The following is a 24640-nucleotide window of genomic DNA, read 5'->3' on the forward strand; positions in this document are numbered from 1 at the left end:
ATCTGCTAATGTACAATATGAATCTCCAAGAGTAAAATAGAATATGCAGCCTTCCCGAACTTATTCCCACAAAATAATCTTTTCATGAAGCACAAAAACAGTTCCCAGAACCAGTGTTTTTGCAGAAAACAGTTTGGGAGATACACATGTAGCAGAAATTCCTTAGACTTAGGTGCAGGCAAGCTATAGTTCAAATTTGGCTCTGCAACCTTGGACAAGTCACTTAACCTCTCTGGGCCTGAGTTTCTTTATCCGTTAAAGATGATAATACCTACTCACAGGGTTGGTAGGAGGATAAAATGACATACAGTGGGTCCAGTGTGACTTGCTCAGTGACTGCCTCTGAGCAGGTGCTCCATAAATGGTTGCTGCTGGTTTCTTGGGACTCTGTCATTACTGAGTTTATAGCAGGTACTCAGGAGGTTCTGGTTCAGAAGCACAGCACCGCTGAGAAGCCTAGACGGCTCCTGAGAGCCAACAGAAACTGAGCAAGACTAGAGCCAGTGGCAGCTGTCTCTGTCCCACAGGGGTGGGACAGGCTGACTCAGGTACTCAGCTCAATGGAAGGATCTTCCCAGGATCTCCACATCTGCCAGTCTCCTCTCCAGAACCAATGGCCATAGGGATCACCAAGGGGCCACTAACCTTTCACTGGCCACAACAAATGTCTGGTGGCCCAAGGCCATTCTCATCCAGCATGCAGAATAAAATAATACAGTCACTTACAATTGCCCAGTTCCTTCACATTCACAAGACTTTCTTTGTGGTTTCCATCTTCTCTCTTCAACCAGGCCCAATAGACCTCACATAGAATGCTCTGGAGTTATGTATCAGGATAGTTCTAATCCCAGAAACCCTGTAGGATAGACAGGACAGGGATTATTTATGCCCATTTTACAGATACAAAAAGTAAGACTTGGAAAGACTAAGCCAGTTGCCCAAACCTTCACCCTGAGAGCAGCAGTTTATCAGCCCTGCTTGCTAGAGATGGTTCTTGCTGATTATCCATTGCTCTCCAGGCTCTGAACTGCCTCCTTCTACCTTGAGTGGGTAACATTCCTGTTTCAGTGATTCCGGCCTTGCACAGGCTGAAATTCCCAGCCAGGTGTCTCCTGACCAGCCCTCACTGTAGCCATGGTGACAGAATCCAGCAGGTGCTGGTTCTACTCATCCAGCTTGGAGTCTTTCCCACAGTCGCACTGTATTTTGCAGGTTGCTCTTCCCTGAGCAGGGCACATCCTAGGTTTAGTGTGTAAACCATATCTCTATCCTTCTTCCAGCTGATAGACATGGCTCCTCCCTCTGACCTGTCACCTGACCACTCTGCACGTCCTTCATACCACCTGCAGGATGCTCTTCCAGAGCTGGAAATAATGAAAGGGGAGGCCTTTGGCCAGAGCAGGCTGGCCTGATTTTTGCACTAGAGTGTTTAAAACAGCCCAGGTGCAGAGGATCCCTGCTTCCTGGAAGCGGAGTTGTTTTGTGTCTAGATGAACATCTCTCTTCAGCCATTGCCCCCTACCCTGGTAGACGCCATGCCAACTGCCTTAGCATAATGCACTCTGATTTCCCCGCTGTGACTAGTAATGGACTATTAAGCCAGTGTTGCCCCATGAATCTCAGCCTATGAGGCAGCAATCATAAACAAGCAGTTTGAAATGACTTTCCCCCGATGAGGCCGCAAACAAACAGAGGCCAAAACCCAGCCTGTGGCCTATTGTCAAGAACACCAGTCAGAGCAGGGTCAAGAACAAAGTTGCAGCTGCAACACAGGCCAGGGAAACCACTGCTTCCCGGTAATTAGGACCCAGGCTATTCCCAGGCTGGAGCCTGAAAGGCAGTAGAGGTAAAAGTCTCCACCTAATACCTCTCTATCATTTCATTTTACTGCCCAGGTAGCCCCTGCACCTTAGGAGCAGATGGGACCATACGGCCAGTTATTTTATAATTAAAAAGAAGTGAAAGGAGACATACTTCCCAAATTCTTTGCTTGAGGACATAAAGCTGGAGCCCACAGAATAAGGCAGACTCTACTGTCTTCTCCGCGCTGATGGAGAGGGAGGTCCTGCAACCCCTTTCAGCTGGAGTGGGGACTGAGATAGTAATGCAGCCAACATTCATCAAGCCTTACTCTGTGTTAGGCACCACTAAGAACTTGATGGACACTAATTCATTTGCTCTTCACAAAGGCCACATGAAGAAGGTACTCTTATTATCCCCATTGTACATTCGAGAAACTGAGTCTTAGGATGAACCACTTCCCAAGCTTACAGAGCAGGTAGGTGAGGGAGCCAAGAGTAAAACTCAGACAGCCTGTCTTCAGAGCCACTGAAAAGTCCTGACTGAATCTGGGTCCCTTTAATGGAGAGTACTCAATGAACACTGATAACATAATAGAGCATTGAATTAGGAGTCTGTCCTCACAATGGGAGCTGTAAATAGCAGAATGTGAGCTGCCTTCAGTTCTGCTTCATTCCTTCCATGTGATCTGCACAAGAACCAAACTGACTTCATCTCTACCTCACAGGACTATTATAAAGATTGAATTTCATAACATGTGTCAAAGTGTTTCATAAACTACGATGCTTACCATATGAACTGTGAGCATTTGTTGCTTTCCAATAAAGAATCAGTGTCCTGCCCTGGTCCTGCTACTCACTAGCTAACTGAAATGGCACAACTGACCGTATGAATTGGTATTTCTAAGCTTTGGCTTTTTAAACATAGAATGACACTATTGATACAAGGCCAGCTTCTCACCTTGCTTCCTACTAACCTGATTCTCCAAGTTGTAGAGCCTTAATGAGCTGAGCCCCTGGGTGCCTCGAGGATGCACACATACCAGATGAACAGAAAGCATTTATTATTACGGTAATTGTGCTAAGATGCCCTCTCCAGAGAGCTGCCAGCACTTTACAGACACAGTTCATTCATTCTCATAAGCAGACCCAGATGGACCACCCTGGGGGACCATCTGGCTGGGTTGAGTGTGCCAAGTCAGCCTAGGAGAGATGGAGCAACTTGGGCTCACTAGGGTGGTGGCAGAATCCTACAACTCATGAATTCCACCCCTGCCCAGCCTGACACAGATCATGTTGTCTCTGAGAAGAAGCAACTCCTTCAGCCCTGTTGTCCTTGAAGACCAGTTCTCAGCCTATACCAAGTTGATGGGAAAGGTTTTAATAAGACACAGCAAACCCCTACAGCTGTCCCTTGCAGCGAAACCCTCATGGCAGAGGTTCTTAAGGTGCAGTCCCAGAACCAGCACCAATGTAATTTGCATAATTAAAAATGCAAATTATCAAGCTCTATCCTAGATCTACTGAATCAGGAACTCCGGGGGTGTTAAGAAGCATGACTTTGATGCATGCTAAAGTTTGAGAACTACTTCCTTAGAGTAAATCCCAGTTATAGTTGCAAAGGTTATCTGTGCCTCCTGAAAGGCACTTTCTTCAGATGGAAAGAGCTAGATCGGCAGCTGCTTATTTGCTGAGCAGTCATTATTCCCAGGCTGGAGCCTGGAAGGCAGTGGAGGTAAAAGTCCCCACCTAATACCTCTCTATCATTTCATTTTACTACCCATGTAGCCCCTGCATCTTCAGAGCAGATGGGACCATACGGCCAGTTATTTTATAATTAAAAAGAAGTGAAAGGAGACAGACTTCCCAAATTATTTGCTTGAGGACATAAAGTTAGAGCTAAATCTCCCCTATGAGACCAAGGTCTCAACTGCAGACTGCCCCCAGCAGCTCAGAGTATGAGCCCTGCCACTCCCTGACCATTCACACCCCACCCCATCCAAACCAAAGGATGACCTTTAGTGGTCCTGAGCAGTGTTCCTCCAAGTGCTCACGGAAATGAGTTGGTTGACCTCCTTCACCAGCCCAGTAGCCCACCTGGAAAACCAGATTCTAGGCAGAAAGAGGGTGTCAGAGCTTCAGAGGAATGGCCAGGATCTGTCTTCTCAGGCCCAGAGACCCCACTCCTAGAATGTTCTAGGAGAAGCCCTGGACTGGCAGCCAGGGGACCACAGTTCTAGTTCCTCTCTACCTCTTACCACCCATGTGACCTTGAGCCACTTTCCTCATCTATAAACGGGGGTGACAGTTCCATGTCATAGTGTTGTTTTCAGGATTAACTGAAATCATGTACCTCAAACTTCAAAAAATAGAGAGTGCTATGCAAATAAAGATCTTTATTATTCTGAATCACTGCTCTTTAAAGAAGACAAGTGAGGTCAGGAAAGCAGATGGAGACCACATCTGACCATCGGGTAAGGATTTATGAGTGAAATTGTCCCGCTGATTGGAATGAAGACCCAGGAAGCATGCTGCAGAGTGCACGGCAGCTCTGGGGACTGCCTGGCTGGTCAGCGGTCTGTGCTTCATTCGTCTCCTCCTCCCAGTTCAGAGCCTCTGACAGATGGACCCAGGAATTGCTTCCTGGTTCACCCAGTGAAATGGACTCAGTGAATAGTTTACAGTTTACCCCTGAGCCAGTAAATCCAAACTCTTCTGCATTGTGTCATGCCGGGATCACAATAAATCTGGCATAAGACGGGACATAAAACGTATCCGTGTTTAGTTGATTTGTTAATTTAACTGTCAATGGAAATCAGATGTTGAGATTCACTGTGAAATGAAGTAGCAATTTGTGCCTCTGTCAGAAATATGGGTCTACAGTGTGATTCAGAAACCTCACCCCAGCATGGTGGGCATTTCGGGGATGCTGGTGGCCCTGAGAGATGCCAACAGCTTGGTGGCCCAGGCCTGGATAAGGTCCGTCTCCCCATTCCCATGGCTGTCCACACTTGGACCAGCCCTGATTCTGCAGGATGCTGTAGGGAGTGGGTCAGAGGTGTGAATGAACTGTGGATCTCTGAAAATAAAGCAGACTGCATTCAATTGGTACCTTCCTGTGGATCTTTTTTTCCCCTCTGAAAATAGATGCAGTCCTCACCCTGCCTGCCTCCTGGATTGATTGAGAGAAACTAATGAGATAGTGGACATGAAAGGGCTTGGAAGAGTTTTGTGAATAGAAATACAGGTCATGTATTGGAATAGAAACAGGGTGAATTGGGGTCCTCAGAATGTAAGCATCAGCCTAGGAAGGAAAGAGAAGGACTGACTCACTCATGCTTCTTTCAGAGAAATTTACTTCCTTTTTTTGATTGTAAAAGTTGTGTATGTCCATTATAGAACACAGAAATTCAGAGAGGTTTAGAAAAGAGGGCTCATAGCATTCATAATCCTCACCCTTAGAGGTAACTGTGGTTAACAATTTGACACATATTCCTTCTGGTTTTCCTTTCCGTGTATATAAATGGATTTTGCTATGCTGTTCCAACAGTCTTAGATACAGGTGCATTGGGCTTTTTTGGTTGGTTGGTTGGTTTTCTTTGTAGTTAATTTATTATGAAAATTTTCTCATGTTAATAAAAGTTCTTCAAAAACATCCTTGTGTGATACAGGGGTGCAAGCTTTTATTACTGTTTCCCTGCCTGTGGGGATCTTATTTCTTTGTTTTCACTTTCATGGTATGATAATCTGCTATGAGGTTTTTTAGATCTAAGTGTCTCATAACCCTCTCTCCTCCAGGAAGTTTCCTAAAAGTGGAACTTTGGGGTTCAAAGGTCTGAACAAAATTTTAACGTTCTTAAAACATACTGCCAAACTTTTCTAGAAAAGATCTCGCAGTTCACATTCTCACCAGCGGTATGTAAGAGTCCCTAACTCACTACATCCTTGCTGGGACTGAGTATTATTTTTATTTATTTATTATTTATTTAAATTGAGACAGGGTCTCACGCTCAGTCACCCAGACTGGATTGCAGTGCTGAGATCACAGCTCACTATAGCCTCGACCTACTGGAGAGACCTCCCAGGCTCAGGCGATCCTCCCACCTCAGCCTCCCAGGCAGCTAGGCCTATAGGCATATGCCACCATGCCCGGCTAATTCTTTTGTATTTTTAGTAGAGACAAGGTTTTACCATGTTGCCCAGGTTGGTCTCAGACTCCTAGGCACAAGCGATCTGTCCGCCTAGGACTTCCAAAGTGCTGAGACTACAGGTGTGAGCCACTGCGCCCAGCCTGGGTATTATTTTCAAATCTTTGCTAATCTGATGAAGCTATTTTGTGCAAAGGCTATTTCAGTTTCTACCGTTATAAGTAAAAGTAATGGCAAAAACCAAAATAGCTTTTGCACCAACCTAATAAAATGTTTGAATCTGACCATCAGTTGACACAGCTCATACTAAAGTCACACAGACAAGTCACTATTCCCTGAGTATGCCATCCTCTCTCCCTGGAGCTCCCTTATCTCTTCTCTTTTGTTGAGAACTCTTGCCCACTCTTTGAGGATAACTCAAGTGTTATCTGTTTCCTGGAGCCTTCTTTTCCCGCCTGGCTGGATACTCCTTCTCTGTGTGCCTATCATTCAGATATCCCAGTTACCTATTTCTGAGCAACAAATACTCCAGAGCATATTAGCTTAAAATAACTACCATTGTATCATTTTTCACAATTGCATGGGACAAGAATTTGAGCAGGTAACTTTTTCACACCACGTGGCATTGACAGGTCATGTATTGGATTCAGCTGGCAGATCATATGGTGTGTGGGCCCCAGGATGGCTTTGCTTGCATGTCTACTGCCTTGGAAAAGATGGTAGGAGGGCTGAGCTCAACTGGGACTATCGCCAGAGTGCCTACACCTGACCTCTCTAGCATGGTAGCCTTGAGGGAGTCAAACTTCTTACATGCATGCTCCAGGCTCCAAGGACAAATGTATCCATGACCAAGGAGGGCACTGCACCGTTTTTATGATCTAGCCTCAAAAGTTACATGGTGGCTTCCATCATATGTTATTAGTCTAAGCAGTCATGAGCCTGCCCGACTCATGAGAAGGATACCAAAATCTCCATCTCTCAATAATCCTCTCAAGAGGATTTTTAAAGAATTTGCAGATAAGTTTTGAAACAGCCAAAACACACACCTATTTTAGCACTTATTGTGTTTTTATTATTAATTGTCAAAATATCTGTCCTAGTATACGGGATGGCCTCAAGATTGTAAACCATGTTTTCTTCATTGTCTAGTATTTATTGAATACCTACTATGTACCAGACACTGAGGCTCACCTGCAGTTTTTGTAAACCTCAAGACAACCTTGTGAGATAGAGGCTGACACTCAAGGCAATTGAGTACCTTGTACAAGACCAAGCACGGTCGAGTCAGCATTCAAATTTGGTCCAAAACGGTCTCCAAATCCAATCTTGTTTTCCTCACCTCTAGCACATGCTCAGTAAATTGAAGGTCATTGGAAATTCAGGTCAGCACATAATTTTAAAACTTTATATCAGGTCCATTGAAAATGCATCTTCCTTATATTACCAGGGGTTCCACAGCAAAACTGCTTTCATCCCTGAACCCTTAGTGAACTGAGAGAGGACACCTGTGTCTGTGCCCCTGTCACTTGGCCAGTGAGTCCAAGATCTGTGGGCACGAATGTTTCCTCTAGGTGTCCTCAGAGATTTCTCCCATCAAGTCTTGTCTGTTTTCTCACCTATTTTCCCTAAATGAAATTGTAGACTCTGTTCAGTAGCTCTTCACTCTGGAGAATATAGTACCTGGCAGAAACTCCCTGGGTGTTTGAGAAAGACTTGCAAAAGTGGAAATGGAGTCTTGTGTACCTGGGGACCCGCCCAGTCTGAAGCAGCCCTTTGTGCCATCTGCCTGTACTTAGTAGCAAGATTGAGGGCTGAGAGGATTCTAGCTGATCTGGGAGTCTCCCCATATGCTTTCCAAATTGTCATCCACATGTATCACCATTACCAGACCCTCCCCCAACACCTCCTTCCTGCACATGGAAACTCATCTCCATTGTTCCCTGCTGCTGACTGAGACGCTGATCCACGGCACGGGGAGAAACAGCCCTCAGAGCTCACCTGGTCCAATCCCATTATTTCACAAATGAGCAGACTGAGGCCAAGAGAGGCTAATGCCAGGTTTAAGGTCACTCAAGTGGCCTGATGCAGTGGCTCATGCCTATCATCTCAACACTTTGGGAGGTTAAAGCAGGAGGATTGCTTAAGCCCAGGGTTTAAGACCAGCCTGGGCAAAATAGGGAGACCCCATCTCTACAAAAAAAATTTTTTTTTTTACTTAGCCAGATGCAGTGGCACACACCTGTGATCCAGGCTACTTGGGAGACTGAGATGGGAAGATCACTTGAGCCCAGGAGTTTGAAGCTGCTGTGAGCCATGATCGTGCCACTGCACTCCAGCCTGGATGACAGAATGAGACCCTGTCTCAAAAATAAATAAATAAAAATTTAAAAAAAAAAAAAAAAAAATCACTCAGCACACAGTAGTGTCAGGTTAGCTCAGAGGCTTCGTCACTGCCAGGCCACTGTAGTTTAAGCTATATCCAGTGCCTCACACACTGGTAGATTCCACTGGAAACCAAACAGAAGGGGGATTTAAAAGAGGAAAGAGAAGAGCCAGAACTCCGCACGGGGCCTCAGCCACAGGCTTTTCTCAGTAGGCCACACTGACTTTCCCCTGTCCTGCAGTCTTCATTAGTGCTTATTTTCAAGGCCAGTATAATCAGTCATTTTTCAAATGTTCTAAATATTGTTCTACAACATAAATTGTTCTAAAATATAACATAAAATTGACCATCTTAACCATATCTACATGTACAGTTCAGTAGTGTTTAAGTATATGCAACATTGCTGTGCAACCAATTTTCAGAACTTTAACTTCCCAAACTGAGATTCCCATACCCTTTAAACAGCTCCCTATTCCTCCCTCTTCCCAGCCCCCATAACCACCGTTCTACCTGCTGTCTCTATGGATTTCACTACACAAGGTACCTCATGTAAGTGACATCGTACATTTCTCTTTTTGAAACTGGCTTATTTCACTCAGCATGGTGTCTTCAAGTTTCATCCATGTTGAAGCATGTGTCAGAATTTATTTCTTTTTCAAAGCTATACTGAGGAACCGCTATATTGTTTCCCATAGCAGCCACACCATTTTACATTCCCACCAACAACACACAAGGGTTCAAATTTCTCTATATCTTTGCCAACACTTGTTATTTTCTATTTTTTTTTTTTGATAGTAGCCATACTAAATCAGTCATCTTCTTGTATATTTCAATCATATTCATTGAAGGAATCAAGTAAACGATAACACATACAAAAAATGTCTGATACATAGTAGGCTGAATATTATTTTAGTAGTTGTTATTTATCCTCCCTGCCTGCCTATCATCCAGTTTTCCTTCTTCATTAGGTTTCTCCCAATCTTGTGGTTCTGAGAAGTTCAGACCCTCACATGAGAGGCTTAGAAAAGAACTAAAAACTAAAAAATACAAAGAGGTTCTTGACTCCTAGCCTTGGCAAGTGATCTTGATATTTTCATAGGGGACTCTACCCCTTTCCAGGTTTCTTTGCCTGAACTGTGCCTATCAAATTTGATAACACCAAAGCTCCTTATATTTCCTCCAAGGAAACCCTGCTTCCTCTCGCCCCTGGCTGGAAGGATGTCCCATCCACTGCACACTGCTAGCTTGTAGTCTATTTCCCACTTGGCTTTGTGCCTAGAATGGGAAGCAGTGTTTTTTAAGAGATGGAGTCTTGCTCTGTTGCCCAGGCTGGAATGCAGAGGCACAATCATAGCTCACTGCAGACTCAACCTCCTGGGCTCAAGCGATCCTTCTGCCTCAGCCTCCCAAGCAGCTAGGACTACAGGCACATGTCACTGTGCCCTGCTGGGAAGCCCTTACTGACTGTCTCCCAGCCTCTCGCTACTCACTGTAAATCAGCCATCACTCTCCTGCATGTATGGTGGCTCCCAGCAGCCCATGCCGGTTGCAGCTTCATCAGCTTCCCAGTCCAAGTCCCATTGCAGGTATGAATGGGCAGCCGTCATCCTGAATGGAGGTGGCAGCACTGAGCAAGGTCTTTAGATACAGAGAAGGCCATGATCAGTACAAGGAGCCTTCTACATGATTTGCTTTTTATATTAACAAATGCCAGCTTTGTACACACATAGCCATAGGAGTTGGGGCTATATGGAAGTCCTCTGAAGTACCAATTTTACATTATGAACAAAGCATAAACCCTGCTTCTGAATCTACCCAAAATTATGTATTAAAAAGCATTATTCACTTATTCTTTCAAGAAACTTTTATTGAGATTCCCAGGTGCCAGGTGTTGTTCTAGGCACTGGGGATTCAGCAGTGAAATACACACTAAGTTCTCCATCCCGAGTGCTAGTCAGGGAGACAGACTACCAACAACACTAATAAGGAAGGTGTATATTGCTCAGTTATACAGGTAGCAAGGAAAGGAGAGATGAAGTATCTGTGATTTGATTAGAGGCCAGGGGAGAGATTTTAAATAAAGCCACCAGGGAAGGCCTTGCTGAGAAGGTAACATTTCAGTAAAGATGGAGGTGTGGAAGCCTCTTATGAGTTTAGTGATATCATGTGTAAATGTCAGATGGTTAATATTAAAAATAAAATCTTAATTGTTTTCTAGCACTAGGTGGTTTACAAAGTACTTTCCATAATTATCTCATTTGGCCCCAACAACCCCTGATGGAGGAGGCATTTCTCTTGGCTCATGGGGACAAGCCCTGAACGCCCATATTCAGGTTCCTGGACTTTATCTTAGTACCTACTTGGTACATTATTCCTCTGAAAACACTGAATGTCCTAGCCATTTGAGAGACGGGAATCCTATTCCCAAATCGCAGCCACCCTCCATGGGTCCCCAAGACACTGGCTTGCTTGCTCAGGCCCTGCCTCCTGCCTGTTGTACACGTTCTTCTCTGGCATTCCACTGACTTGCACTCCACAGTCTTCCCTCTTGCTCATTTCTGGGGCTTCTAAAATGGCCTTTTCCACCCTGGTGGGGCTAGCAGATTGATTAAGAGTGTGGGCTGCCAAGCCAGACAGACAGAAAACTCTAGCTCTGCCAATGCTTATGACCTCAGTAATGATCTTACAAATATTTGGATTCCAATTTCCTTCTCAGTAAAATGAGGGAGCAATTACTTCATAGAGTTACTGTAAGATCCAAATAAAATAATCCTGATAAAGCCTTCAGTACAGGACCTAGAACATTGTAAGCACTCAATCAGTGGTGAGGGTGGAAACTATTGCTATGATGATTGACAGTGGCATCAGCACCCAGTGGCTATCTTGCCTCTTTAGCAAGTAGCCAGCCTTTCTACTGTGGCTACCGTGGATCCAATGGGAGCAGGATGACTTCCTATATATCTTTAAGAGGGCTGAATCCACTTGACTCCCTTAATTGGAGGTGCCTCAAGGGGCCACTACTCATGATCAGGTGCTCCCGTCTTCATTTCTCCAGTCTGAATGAGCCCTCCCGGCCTTTGCTCTCATTCCAAGCACCTTCCTCTGCTGCACAATCTAAAGCCTGGTCCCTGCAGCAGTCTCAGTAGTAGCTATAATTTGTTTGTGATTAGTACTAATTCTCCAAGGTACAGTTGAAATTGCATTGTTTACTGAACAAATGAGGAGAAAATGACATATTTTACAGGGAAGTATGGTTAAATGCAATCACTTTGCAGAGAGATTAATGGCAAAATGTACACAGAGGTCATTTATCATATTACTAATAAAATTATTGGTGTGTGTTTTCAACAAAGCAATGAAGATAAATGTTGAATAGGAAAACCTTGGGAAAGGATCACGCAACAAAATAAAGGGGCTATGGAGACTACAAAAGAATTAGAAATTTTTTAATTCTTTTGGAGAACTTGACCATAAAAATGAAACGCACTCTGCCTTCCTGCGAGTGGCCTACAGGAATCTTGGCAGTTCTCAGTAAATCTATATGAAGACTTTGTCCTAGGGATTGGAAGTTAGAAACCAGCCCTCACAGGCTCTGTCATGTCAGGCAGCCCTGGTCCCACCCTAGTGCCATCCTTTATGTTGTCCTCTCTCACCATCATCTCGGGCCCTCTGCCTATCAGGGTCGCCTTCATATCGACTCACCTCCCTCCATCTCCATGTCACCAGCCTCATTCAAGCTGCCTTTGTGACTTGCTTGGTCAGTTACAACATGGTCAGTTACAACAGCAGCCGGCCACGTGGTTTGCCCACTTCCATTTTCTCTCCATCCATTCTTCCCGAATCACTCAGAATGATCTTTCTAAGGACTTAGATTTTTTTCAATCACTTGTCTAAACTCCTTAAATAAGGTCCATGCTCCTTGCCATGGCCCACAGGGTCCTGCCTGGTTGGGCCTCGGCCTCCCTCCGCAGCCACCCCTCATAACCCTCTGTGACCATCTGTGACCCTCTTGAGCTATACTGGCCTCAGCTCTGCTTCTAGATCAGAAACATCCTTTCACACCCCCAGCCTTGCAGTTTCTGCTCCTCCACAGCCTTCTTCATGGCTGATTCCCTCTCATCCTTCACTATCAGCTCACATATCACCTCCACAGAGATGGCACATCATTTTTTTTTTTTTTTTTTTTTTTTTGAGATAGAGTCTCACTCTGTCACCCAGGCTGGAGTGCAGTGGCATGATCTGGGTTCACTGCAACCTCTGCCTCCTGGGTTCAAGCTATTCTCCTGCCTCAGCCTCACAAGTAGCTGGAACCACAGGTGCACGCCACCACACCTGGCTAATTATTGTATTTTTAGTAGAGATGGGGTTTCGCCATGTTGGCCAGGCTGTTCTTGAACTCCCCACCTCAGGTGATCCGCCCGCCTCGGCCTCCCAAAGTGCTGGGATTATAGGCGTGAGCCACCACGCCTGCCATGTTGCTCCTTCCTTAGTACTGTCACCCCAGTGCTGGGCACATTGTAGAAGCTCAAAGATTGAAATGGAGACTGGGAAAGGTGGATGCGATTTCTGCAGTGCAACCCAAAGGAATTAGTAATTCCTAGCAGAATGCAAGGGAACCCCACCTCACAACATTCTTCTATTTAAACTCCGTGATCTGGTTTGTATTATTTGACTACATACATTAGCACTTGCTATGTGACAGGCACTCTTAGGAGATTAAATAAGTGACACAGACTCCCTGCCTTAAGGAATTTAGAATTTAGTGGGAGAAGCTGGCAATGCAGATATAAACACCCAATAAAGTGAGGCAAGGCTCAGCCAGAGGTATGCATCAGCACCCCAGAGGGAGACGCGTGTCTTTCTTCAAGAGAGAAGAGCAAGCAATTGGGGAAAGTGGCATCCGAGTTAGCAGAAATTGTTGAGATCAAGATGATTCTAGACAACGGAACAAAGTTACACAATGGCTGTAAGGAACTGCACGTCCCGATGTTTAGCTAAAGATGTGAAAGGACATGGCAGAGCTGGGATTTGGACTGAATGCTGCGGAAACCAGCAAAGGTTTATGGTAGGATTAGGACCAAAAAGGAGCTGGCCTCAGAAAACTGACTCCCATGGTGAGGTGACTCCAGAGACAACTAATGCTGAAAACCCATCATTTTAAGTATTATTTTTCATAGCTATTATTTATGTTGGAAATGACTCTTGCATTTGTTTCAGTTACTGTTTTGCTGAAAGGACCTGGCAGAGCCTCACCTCTACTATGTGACATGAGGACACCCAAAGGTTCTGTCTGTCCCAAGATCTGGCCTCTGTAACCCCCTCACTGACCCCCTTCCCATCCACCCTCCATAGCTGGTCCTCTCAAAGCCCTTAGGATAGTCTCTGAAATTAGCCCATAATAAGAACCCATGTATTCTTTTATGTACACACGATTTCATTTCATCCTCACGTAAATCTTGTAAATTAGGCAGCATCCCCAATTTATAGAAGACTGTAAGCTGTGTCAGTGTTTACCCCACTAGCTAGAAGATGGGGGCTGGAGCCTAGTATTATGTTCTCTACACCTTAGGGGGCTCATCAACACAAACTGAACAAACTGGGTCCTTGGACCTGCGAGAGTATTCACAGACATGGAATCTAGGGGTGAAACGTGCTCTTGAGAACCCTGGACAAAGGAGGAAATCCTTGCAATGAGAGGGTGGGGGCGGTGAGAGGTGCTGGAAGTCTTGGAATTCCTCTGCGAGGAGAAGGAACTAATGATCCATTTCTCAGGAACCAGAGGTTCTCAGACTTGGCTGTACTCAATCATCAGCCAGAGAGCCTGTGGCACCTGCTTTTTCCAGGCCCCCCACCCAGATCCTCTGATTCAGTAGGATTGAAGTCAGGCCCAGGAAGCTCCTGCGTGGTTCTGATATAGGCGTGTGTGGACACACCATTAACGCAACAGCCTAAGCCCATGGCAACTATGAATGGCTGGCTTTAGAGGGCTTACAAAGAAGGAAACTGAAGCCCAGAGAGAAAGAGACTTGCTCATGGTCCCAGAGGACTGGTGGCAAGGCTAGGCCTCAAACTAACTCTCCCACTTCCCAGAATCATGATTTCTTACCCAACCCACCAGCAGCCATCCATAGTGAGACCCGCTCCTCGCTGATTCACATTTCAAGTAGTAGAAACCCAAGATGCCAGTTCTTTAATGAGGTTGTCCACACTACAATTTATGAGGCCCAAAGCCCTCAGCAGGACTGGTGTCTCTGCCAGGCTTAATTTACACAGTTCTTAGGCCTTCCAATACCCCCATTAAGGTCAGAAAGGGATCTGCAGCTGTTAGTCTGTGCACTTGACTACATTCTCATCATGTCACCATCCATTTTCATGTCTTCAGGCTGTTTACCCTTGAGAGCCTGATTTGCCTAGTCCAGATCATGGCCCAGTCCCCTGGACTTCAGCTCCAGCCCCAGGCTTGACCTGAGTCCCCTAGACACCAGGTTCCTCCGTGTGTCATCTCCCCTCACTTTAATTGAAGAGCAAGACCCTCTTCTCACCAAAGGAGCACTCAGATTTCCTCCTTTAATGAGTGTCATTAGTTAGGCAAGAGCAAGCAGGTGGGAGATGGCCAGAAAGCTGATAGAAATGTGCCTTTTTAAAATGACACATAAATCACCCTAATTAAAAATTAAGCACCCTAAAATTTGACATTCGTTTAAAAAAAGAAATTTGAGTTGGGAGAATTGTGTAGGTTTTGTAGCATCAAATCTCTAAAACATGATTGAAGGAGCAGAGGATGCGTGGGTTTCTGTTTGGAATGCACAATTAGGGAAGAGGCATCATTCTCAGTGAGTGAACCCAATAAATCACCTGCGGTGTAGAACAGCAATTCACGTAACCTGACCTGGGCCAAGTGTGTCTCCAGTGCAAATCTGAACTAATTTCTACTATATCTAGAGAGGAGATAAATGGGCAAAGAAATGTGGCATGCTGTTTCAGGAGAGATGTTCCAGGATGCAAGTGACAGATGACTGAGACAGGAAATTCCACTGAGAGGCAAGTTTGCTGGGTGTGTGGCTTTGGAAAGATGCCCCGGAGGGGAGAAGGCTTCAGGGGAGAGTCATTAACAACAGCCAGCATTCATAAAGTTGACACTAACTCTATCCCATCAACCTCATAAACATGTAGCCACCAACAGCTACTGCCCAGAACAGGACATCAGAGATGGAAGGGGCCTTGGAAACAGGATTTGAGATCAACAGTGAAGATAGTAAAGGTGAAGAACCCACCCTTGATACAGAAGCATCTCAGCCCAAGATCTCCAGGCCTCCAAGGAAATGATACTCAACCATATGCCCCTGAGAATTGCCCAAGGAACAGTTTTTTGTCGTTGTTGTTTGTTTGTTTTTTGAGACAGTCTCACACTGTCACCCAGGCTGGAGTGCAGTGACATGATCTCGGCTCACTGCAACCTCCGCCTCCCAGGTTCAAGGGATTCTCCTGCCTCAGCCTCCCAAGTAGCTGGGATTACAGGTGCCCACCACCACGCCCAGCTAATTTTTGTATTTTTTGTAGAGATGGGGTTTCACTATGTTGGTCAGGCTGGTTTCGAACTCCTGACCACAAGCAATCCACCTGCCTCAGCCCCGCAAAATGCGTGGGCCACAGCGCCTGGAACTTTTAAAACCACCAATACCAAGGGTCTGTCCTCCAGAGATACTGATTTCATTGGCCTGAACGCCAAAAATATTTCTCACTTCCCAAGTGACTCCCATGGGCAGTCAGGGAGCCTCTCCTAGAAGACAATTTAATCTGAGTCATGGGAGAGGAACTGGAGCTGGGATCATCTGACCAGGTCCTGGGCCCCTGTCTGTGGTTTACTAGCTGTGAGACCACTTGCCAAGTACCCAGTAAGTCACTGGTTACCTTTTGTAGTGCTTTATTGTCTAAAAATCATTTCTCTGTGCATTGTGTAGGCTTTCACATCCTCAATCTTCTGATTAATCAGATGAAAATATTAATAACTGTCCTTCCAGTTTTTTGTGAGATTCAAATGAAGGGTAAAGAAAATACATCGTAAGCTATTAAAATGCTATATAAAGATAACCCCCTCTGATTTACTTTGTCAGTCTAGGGGAAGTGCCATTTCAAAGGCTAATATGTAAATACCCATAGAAAGGACCCTTACTAATAAAAGATCCCCAAGCACCGACTCTTCCCAGAGTGGCTTGATCTCAGATCTCCCTTACTTTTGCCTATTAGAGCATTTAGGGGTTTCAGTGGTTACCAGGAACCACATGGGCAGAAGGCATCAGAAGTCATGATGGGAAACGGGAGCTGGCTCTTCACGTCCAAGCCACTGCCTTTCCTCGCTGCTCTGCAGGCTGTGACCAGCCGGGGCCTCAGGGTACTCTACACCACAGGCCAGAACGATCATTTTACAACCGCAGAGAAGATGCTGTTTGGGAACTCAGGCCCTTGATTAAAATCATTCACCAAGGATACTTTTCTTCTTGGAATTTATGGGTCCCATAAACAGAACTTGAGAAGACAGAGCGTTGTTTTTTGTTGTGCCTCATTAGTTTGGGGTTTGGGCTGGCAGTAGAGATCACAGTACCAGGCATCCATCTAATTGACTCTCCCGCCAGCATAAAGCTCCCTGTGGGACGGAGGAGGCTGTGCCGGGGAGCCTGGAAGTCTCCAGTCGGGGAGGGAGGCTGGGCAGAGTTGGTAGCAGTGCTGAAACATAGGCACCTCTGGGCTGCTGCTGTGCTTCCACCTGGGAAGACAGGTCTGGGGGACAAAATCCAGGGCATCGGAGAGTGGAAGCCACACTGGCTCCTGCTCCTGGACCTCCTTCCTTTGTCGAGGTGTGTGGGTGAAGGGCAGGGATGCTGACAGCCTGACCTTCCATGCCCACCACCACCACTCCTTGGAAGCTGCATCAATAATAGAGAACAAGGGATCCAAATCTGTGGGTTTCCAGCAGTCCCTCAGCCAACCAGTAACCACTCGGAGCTTTGGTATTCTCAACTATCAAATGGGCGTAATGAGACCTTCCCCAGCTAATACACAGGATCAGTTCAATTCCCAAATAGGGAGAATTGAGATCTTTATACCAGACACTGTCTGAGGCTCTTGAAGGTGAGACTTGACACCTCCCTTCAAGTCAACTGCAGCTGGATGAGGAAGTCAGGCATACAAGCCATAGTAATGATATACAGCAGAGTGTCTACCACATTAATTGTAAGAAGTAATGTACCCAAGGGAAAGAGCCATTTATGGAGGGGAGAATCCATGAAAATGGCAGATATTAGGTGGTGAGATCTAGAATCCCCAGTGCCAAAAGGGGAGGAGTTGGTGGAAGGTGTCCCCAGAGAAGAAGGCAAGCCAAAGATTCCAAAGCGTAACCCACATGTGACCTACTGATCCCACATGGAACAAACTCTGTAAGCATCCATACAGAAGAGGAAATCACCAAGGAAAATATCAATAGGGTGGCATCATATGAAAATTTCAGGCTGGGTGCAGTGGCTCACACCTGTAATCCTAGCACTTTGGGAGGCTGAGGCAGGAGGATCGCTTGAGACCAGGAATTCGAGACCAGCCTGAGCAACATGGTGAAGCCCCGTCTCTACCAAAAAAAAAAAAAAGTAGCCATGCACGGTGCTGCACACCTGTATTCCCAGCTATTTAAAAGGCTGAGGTGGAAGGATCACCCGAGGTTGGAAGGTCAAGGCTAGGATGAGCCAAGGTTGTGCCATGACACTCCAACCTAGGTGACAGAGACCCTGTCTCAGAAAATTTAAAATGCCTGTTTGTCAAAATACATTACAAACAGAATGAAAATATACATAAAATACTGGGAAAAGTTGTCAAGCATATAATAAATAGTTTCACATCCTTATTAATGACCTCATACAACTCAGAATGAAAACAGGAAGAACCTAATCAATACATTGGCAATTCCCTAAAAAATTTGAAAAGAAAAAAAAAAGCTAGTAATGTGAGAAAAAAATTCACCTCGAGGCTGGGCACAATAGCTCATGCCTGTAATCCCAGCAATTTGGGAGGCAAAGGTGGGCGGATCACTTGAGGCCAGGAGTTCAAGACCAGCCTGGCCAACATGGTGAAACCCCATCTCTACTAAAAATATAAAAACTAGCCAGCCATAGTGGTGGGCATCTGTAATCCCAGCTACTCAGGAGGCTGAGGCAGGAGAATCACTTCAACCCAGGAGGAAGAGGTTATAGTGAGCTGAGATTGTGCCACGGCACTCCAGCCTAGGCCACAGAGTAAGAATCTGCCTCGAAAAAAACAAATAAATAAATAAATAAAAATAAAATCCAACTTCACTGGCTATCAAAGAAATCTAAAATAAAACAGCAGGGGGATACCTTTAGTTAAAAATAAAAGTTCTGGTACTACTCAGGGTTGGCCATGATGTAGTATGAGGGACGTATATGTATGAAAACAGCTGGTGGAGAGTGTAAATTGGATTAACTTCTAGAAAGCAATTTGGCAATCTGTGTTAAGAGCCTTTAAAATGTTTATACCTTTTGATTCAGTAATTCCACTTCTGGGAATCTATCCTATGAAAATAATCTGCAGTGCAGGCAAAGGTTTATGCTCAAAGATATTCTTCAAAGTGTTATTATAAACAGACTAGCAGCCCAATCAATGAATAATGTTTAAATAAATGATGGGACATATCACACAATATTGTAGCCATTAAAAAGGATTTTTATGGGAAAATGTCAAAACCTGTGGAAAAGCTTGTGATACAACCTAAATTATTTTAAGGCCTATATATATGACACAACTATACATACTTATAAAGCATGGACAGAAGAAACTAAACCAAAGAGAAATCTACCAAGATGTTAAAAATGGTGGCCTCAGGGTGGTGGGATTCTGGGCATTTTCTGTGTTTCTTTTGACCCTGCTTTTGAACTTTAGACAACTGGATTCTGTTTTAGAATGAAGGAAAGTAAAAGAAGCTGTAAGACCTCTTTGAGGAATGACAGGTGATCGGTGTGTGAAACACTTACGCACACTGGGACATAGGTGTGGATGAAACAGTCTAGATTTGTCCAAGAGGTTGAGGGAGACCTCACAGATATTTTTTTTCTTTTTTTTTTTTTTTTTTTTGAGATGGAGTCTCACTCTTGTCTCCTAGGCTGGAATGCAATGGCGTGATCTGCAACCTCCACCTCCCAGGTTCAAGCAGTTCTCTTGCCTCAGCCTCCCAAGTAGCTGGGACTACAGACGCCCGCCACCACACCTGGCTAATATTTTGTATTTTTAGTAGAGAGATGGGGTTTCACCATGTTAGCCAGGATGGTCTTGATCACCAGATCTCATAATCTGCCCATGACGGCTTCCCAAAGTGCTGGGATTACAGGCGTGAGCCACCGCGCCCGGCCGATTTTTAAGTTCGCTTATGTTTTCTGTGGCAAGGCTGGGAGTGAGGGTAATAAGGTCTTAACTATATTTAATGGTCTCCTGTGATAAGGCATAAGAAAAAGTGATTTGGAAACAAAATCACCAAGCAAATGTGAGAACTTTTCTTGTGATCCTAAATACCTGAGCCTTGAAAGAGGGGCAGAGGGGACAGGCACTGGGCTTCCCCATTTTCTCCTACTAAGTAGAAAGAACAGAACTGCCCTGGCCTGGTTGTTACAAGTTTAGTGAGCAAGCAGGTGCTGCTTCTGGGGTGCTCTTAACTCCTGGGACACAGCCCCATCAGCTCCCCAGGCAAGGGGATCTCCTCCCACTGTTTCAGGGAGACCACACCTTCCACGGGACCAGCACCAGTGTGTGCAGAAAGCATTTTACCTTCCAGCTTCCAAGAGGACATGAGTGGCAGGTGAAGAATTGATGCACAGAATTAAAGCTGCAAAATGAATTTGACATTTTACGTCCTAAAACGAGCATTGTGTCTCATTCTGCCATTCCCTCTGTACTTTGATCCTGCGTGTTTGTCTGAGAATATGGCCTCCATACAGTCGGGAAGTGGTTCCAGGACCCCCACATCTGCACAGGCTCAGTCAGCCCTGCCAAGCACAAAAATATTGTATTTTCCATTCATGTTGGTTTGAGAAAGATCCATGTGTAAGTGGGTCCAAACCTGAATTGTTCAAGGGTAATTTTTTGTTGTGCATTTTCCTGCACTTAGAACCCATAAGTTATGTGGGGAAATCTTGCTTAGGCTATCTTGAGGCCAAGGGACAAATGGGGTGGTGTTTTTCCTTCTGTGTAAGTAAGAAAAAGGTAGAGGTGAATAGTCCAGTGAACCGCAAAGATCTAGTCACAAAAACAAGTTAGAGCACTGAGCAGTGGATCTAAAGCTACTCTGGGCTCCTGATGATGGGAGCCTCGGCTGTCTGGGATTTCAGCGGGAGTCAGGTCTCGATGGAGTGTTCATTCTCTTTTGCTGCTGTAAAAACTACCACGAACGTAATAAAGCAACATGAATTTGTTCTTTTACAGTTCTGGAGGGCAGAAGTATGAAGTTAGTTTCACTGAACTAAAGTCATGTCGTCAGGCAGGCCGGGTTCCTCCTGGAGGCTCTAAGAGAATCATTTCCTTGACTTTTCCACCTTCCAGAGGCTGCCGGCACCCTTTGGCTTGTGACCCCTTCCTCCCACTACTCCAAACGCTTGCTTCCACCCTCACAGTCCCTACTTCTTACTTTGACTCTCTTGTCTGGTCATCACGTTGCCTACACTCCCCAACCCAGGATATTCCAGGTTAATGTCTCCAGCTAAAGATTCTTAATCACGCCAGCAAAGCCTCTTTTACCACAGTAACATTTTCACAGGCCCCGGGGATTCGGATGTGGCTATTTGGGGGTCTGCTATTCAACCCACTAAAGATAGGTAACCTGACGTTCAGGTAATTCATGAACCCTCCTGGGGGCCAGGCACTGGCTAAGGCTGAGGGAACGCCATGCTCAAACAACTTGATGGAGATGATGGGATCGTGCACAAGCGTTCTGGAGGCAGGTTGCATGGAACCAGCAGCTCCCCAAATGGAGGTGGGGAGGAAGGTGTGAGGATTGTCACAGGCAGTGTCTGTGAGCTGGACCTGTACGGACAGGAGGATTTCAATCAGCAGAGTATGGGGTGCATCATCACATGACCATCACATGACCACGTTCATCTCCCTCTGGGATTCTGCAGCACAGAGTCCATGAGGAGAGGCAGAAGGAAAGGCAAAGGCAATTTAGGCCCAGATCACAGGGACCTTGAAGAGCCGGTGAAAGGGCGCAGATGTGATTCCCTGGAAGGAAGTGGGACCTGTTTTCCCATGACCACTATTTGCAGAGAATGCCCTGCAGGAGGACAGGGTGGACAACACTGGGTGCCCATCTGCTGTCATCTGACAAACTTTGCCTTATCTGGACTACCCTAGAAAGGAGGGCACAAGGCCACCTCCAGCATCTCCTTCCATGAGATGGAGAGGGCGCCTTTACAGTCAGAGAGGCTGGGTGTGAATCCCACATACCAGCAGTGTGACCTGAGATAAGCCACTGAACCTCTCTGACCTCAGTTCTCCCGCTTAGGAAATGGACATCAAGACCTGTCAGCCGGGCGCAGTGGCTCAAACCTGTAATCCCAGCACTTTGGGAGGCCGAGACGGGCGGATCACGAGGTCAGGAGATCGAGACCATCCTGGCTAACATGGTGAAACCCCGTCTCTACTAAAAAATACAAAAAACTAGCCGGGCGAGGTGGCGGGCACCTGTGGTCCCAGCTACTCGGGAGGCTGAGGCAGGAGGATGGTGTAAACCCAGGAAGCAGAGCTTGCAGTGAGCTGAGATCCAGCCACTGTACTCCGGCCTGGGCGACAGAGTGAGACTCCATCTCAAAAAAAAAAAAAAAAAAGACCTATCTACCTTCCTCACAGGGCCGGATGTGCTAAAGTAGATGGAGGAATTCCAGAAGTAAACAAGTCGGGCTTCATGTTAGTTTCAGTGCTATTGGGAAGAGTCCTTTGAACCAGGAAATCATGGAATTTTAGATATTAAAGATCACCTAACCTGGAGAGTACTGCATCAGAATCAGTTGAGTTCGATTTGCAGCCAGAGTTGGAAAGGCCGCACCCCCATGTGAGGCTCAGAGAGGCTGGGGGACTTAGCCAAGTGGGGTCCTAGTTCATCTTCCCCCCACTGCCCCGAGCACTGAGATGGGTTTAGCACCAGCTATGACTGGGATAGAGCTAGAAAACAAGGCAGAGGGTAGAGCAGGCACACGTGGGGTGTTGACCCAGGTGAGCCCTACCTGCTCATCTCCACAGGGGCCAGAGGCTCCCCATCTGACACCAGCCAAGAGCTGAGTAGCAGGAGGCACCAGCCAGGCTCTTGTGAGGTGGTTCCCAGGCAAAGCCCTCCATTTGGTCAGGGAGGCTAAGCCAGGCCAGCCTTCTCCTTCCTGTTGTCTGAATCTCTGGGGCCTGCAAAGATGTGAGTGGTCACAGGTTAATTCATTATCAAAATGTATTGTTCTTAATCCAGAAACTAATAACTGTGTATGCTCATTATAAACTGCCCCCGTCCCTTCCCCCTCTGGATAAAATTAATTATCTAACAATTTCAGACTAGAGCAAACCTTCACAATCTAATAGAAATCCCTCCTTTGATAGAGGAGGGGACAGGGACCACACAGAGAAGGGACATGGTCAGCTTCACACAGCAAGGCAGGAGAAGCCAAGTCCAGATCTGAGGCCCAGGCTTGCATGATGGTATTCTTTGCATTCCAGAACAGAAAGTGCTGCATCTTTCTTGAATCTTCTCAATGTCACTCCAGTGGTCGAACCTGGGGTCAAGAACATGGGGGACATGCACTAGACCAGATCCACCTCTTGGTACCCCAAATTTGACCTTGAGGGTGGAGCTGTCTGTACAGGTGAGACTCCACCTGGAGGCCATCCACTTGGCACACTAAAGTCATAGGTTTGAGGACCCCCGAGGGGGAATGTCGTGGAGGGAACATGGACCACTCTGCTGCTCACCATCCTAGAAAGTAAGATACCCCAGCAGGCCATGGATGAGCATAAGGGGTTTTGATCCCTCTCACCTGCTGGTGTTTGCCCTGGGTGTGGCCAGATGGAGATGCAGATGGCTCAGTCAGGCCTTGGGATGTGAATGGCAGGGCGGGATAATGCTGTCCCTACAGCCTGCCCACGGGACCAACCCATCAGGCCAGCTGGTGCCTGGCACCATGCAAACTCACCATGGTTGTGTGTCTGTGTGCTCTCCAGGAACATCCCCAGGCTCCAAGATGGCCCTGCAGAGCTCCTTTCACTTGTTGGAATGGGACAGTCCTCCAGCTTGGGCAGGCCTGTGACTTCCACCAGGACTGCGCCCAGGGAGAAGACGAGAGCCAGATATGCCGTGAGTAGATGGGGCTACCCCACCCTGCCCCAGCCCAGACCATGCTCATAACCCCTATTGTCCCCATTACCCCCGGCATGAGAGCATGGACAGCCTTCCCGATATCCAATGACACTTGTGACTCCTCTCATGACAAAGCCACACAGTCTTCAAGAGGCAGAGCTAAGATTTGTGGTCTAGAAATAACCTGGTCCATAGTCATGTAAGTCAAGAACCAAACAAAATCTTATAAGTTATGCTGTCAGCATCCTTAAGGCACAGAGAAAACGTGCAGGATAAAGCCCAGCTCTAATGTGACATTGGAAGTCCTCCATGCCTAGACTTCCCTCCCCTTCCAAGCCTCATTCCCCACCTGCCCTCATCCTCTCCCTCCTCCATGCACCCCAGCTCCGGCCATATGGAACCACCTTCCAGATCCTTCATGCCTCCATGGCTTTGCTCACATGGTCTCCCCTTTCCTTTCTCGAGTCACATCTACTTCAAGACTCACCCTGAGTCGATTCTTTCAGAAAGTCTCCCTGACGGTCCCCCACAAGTACTGTTGGTTCTTCTCCCTCTGGACCCTTCCCCCATAATCCAGTAGATCCATCCAAATATCATCACTGCCATTACTTTTCATGAATAGCTTTGAGATACAATTCATATACAATTTGCCCACTTCAAGTGTACAATTCCCTGTTTTCCATGTAGTCACAGGGTTGTTCAACCATCATCACAATTTTATTTTAGAACATTTTTATCACCCCAAAAAGAAACCCATAGTCTCTCTCCCCATTTTGCTCCAACCCCCCTGCCATTGGCCTGAACCAACCACCAATCTTTATTTCTATAGATTTGCCTATTCTGGGCATTTAGCAGCCTACGAGGGGCCTACTTTCTCCATATCTTTGCCAACATGTCATATTATCTGTCTTTTTAGTTTTAGCCA

General features: G+C 46.1%; 2 protein-coding genes across 2 annotated transcripts in view; one reads left to right on the forward strand and one right to left on the reverse strand.

The window, feature by feature from the left end:
* The window catches only part of ALK (ALK receptor tyrosine kinase), a 752296-nt gene that overhangs the window by 583484 nt on the left and 144172 nt on the right, over positions 1-24640 (forward strand). Inside the window, 2 exon segments of the mRNA XM_050754032.1 lie at positions 23580-23617; positions 23619-23712. Coding sequence (XP_050609989.1) covers positions 23580-23617; positions 23619-23712 — 132 coding nt within the window.
* Positions 1-24640, reverse strand: part of LOC126933840 (protein FAM136A-like) — an 879973-nt gene that overhangs the window by 540678 nt on the left and 314655 nt on the right. The gene's annotated exons all lie outside the window — the stretch shown is intronic.

This window comes from Macaca thibetana, chromosome 13 (assembly GCF_024542745.1).
Source record: "Macaca thibetana thibetana isolate TM-01 chromosome 13, ASM2454274v1, whole genome shotgun sequence".
NCBI lineage: Eukaryota > Metazoa > Chordata > Mammalia > Primates > Cercopithecidae > Macaca > Macaca thibetana.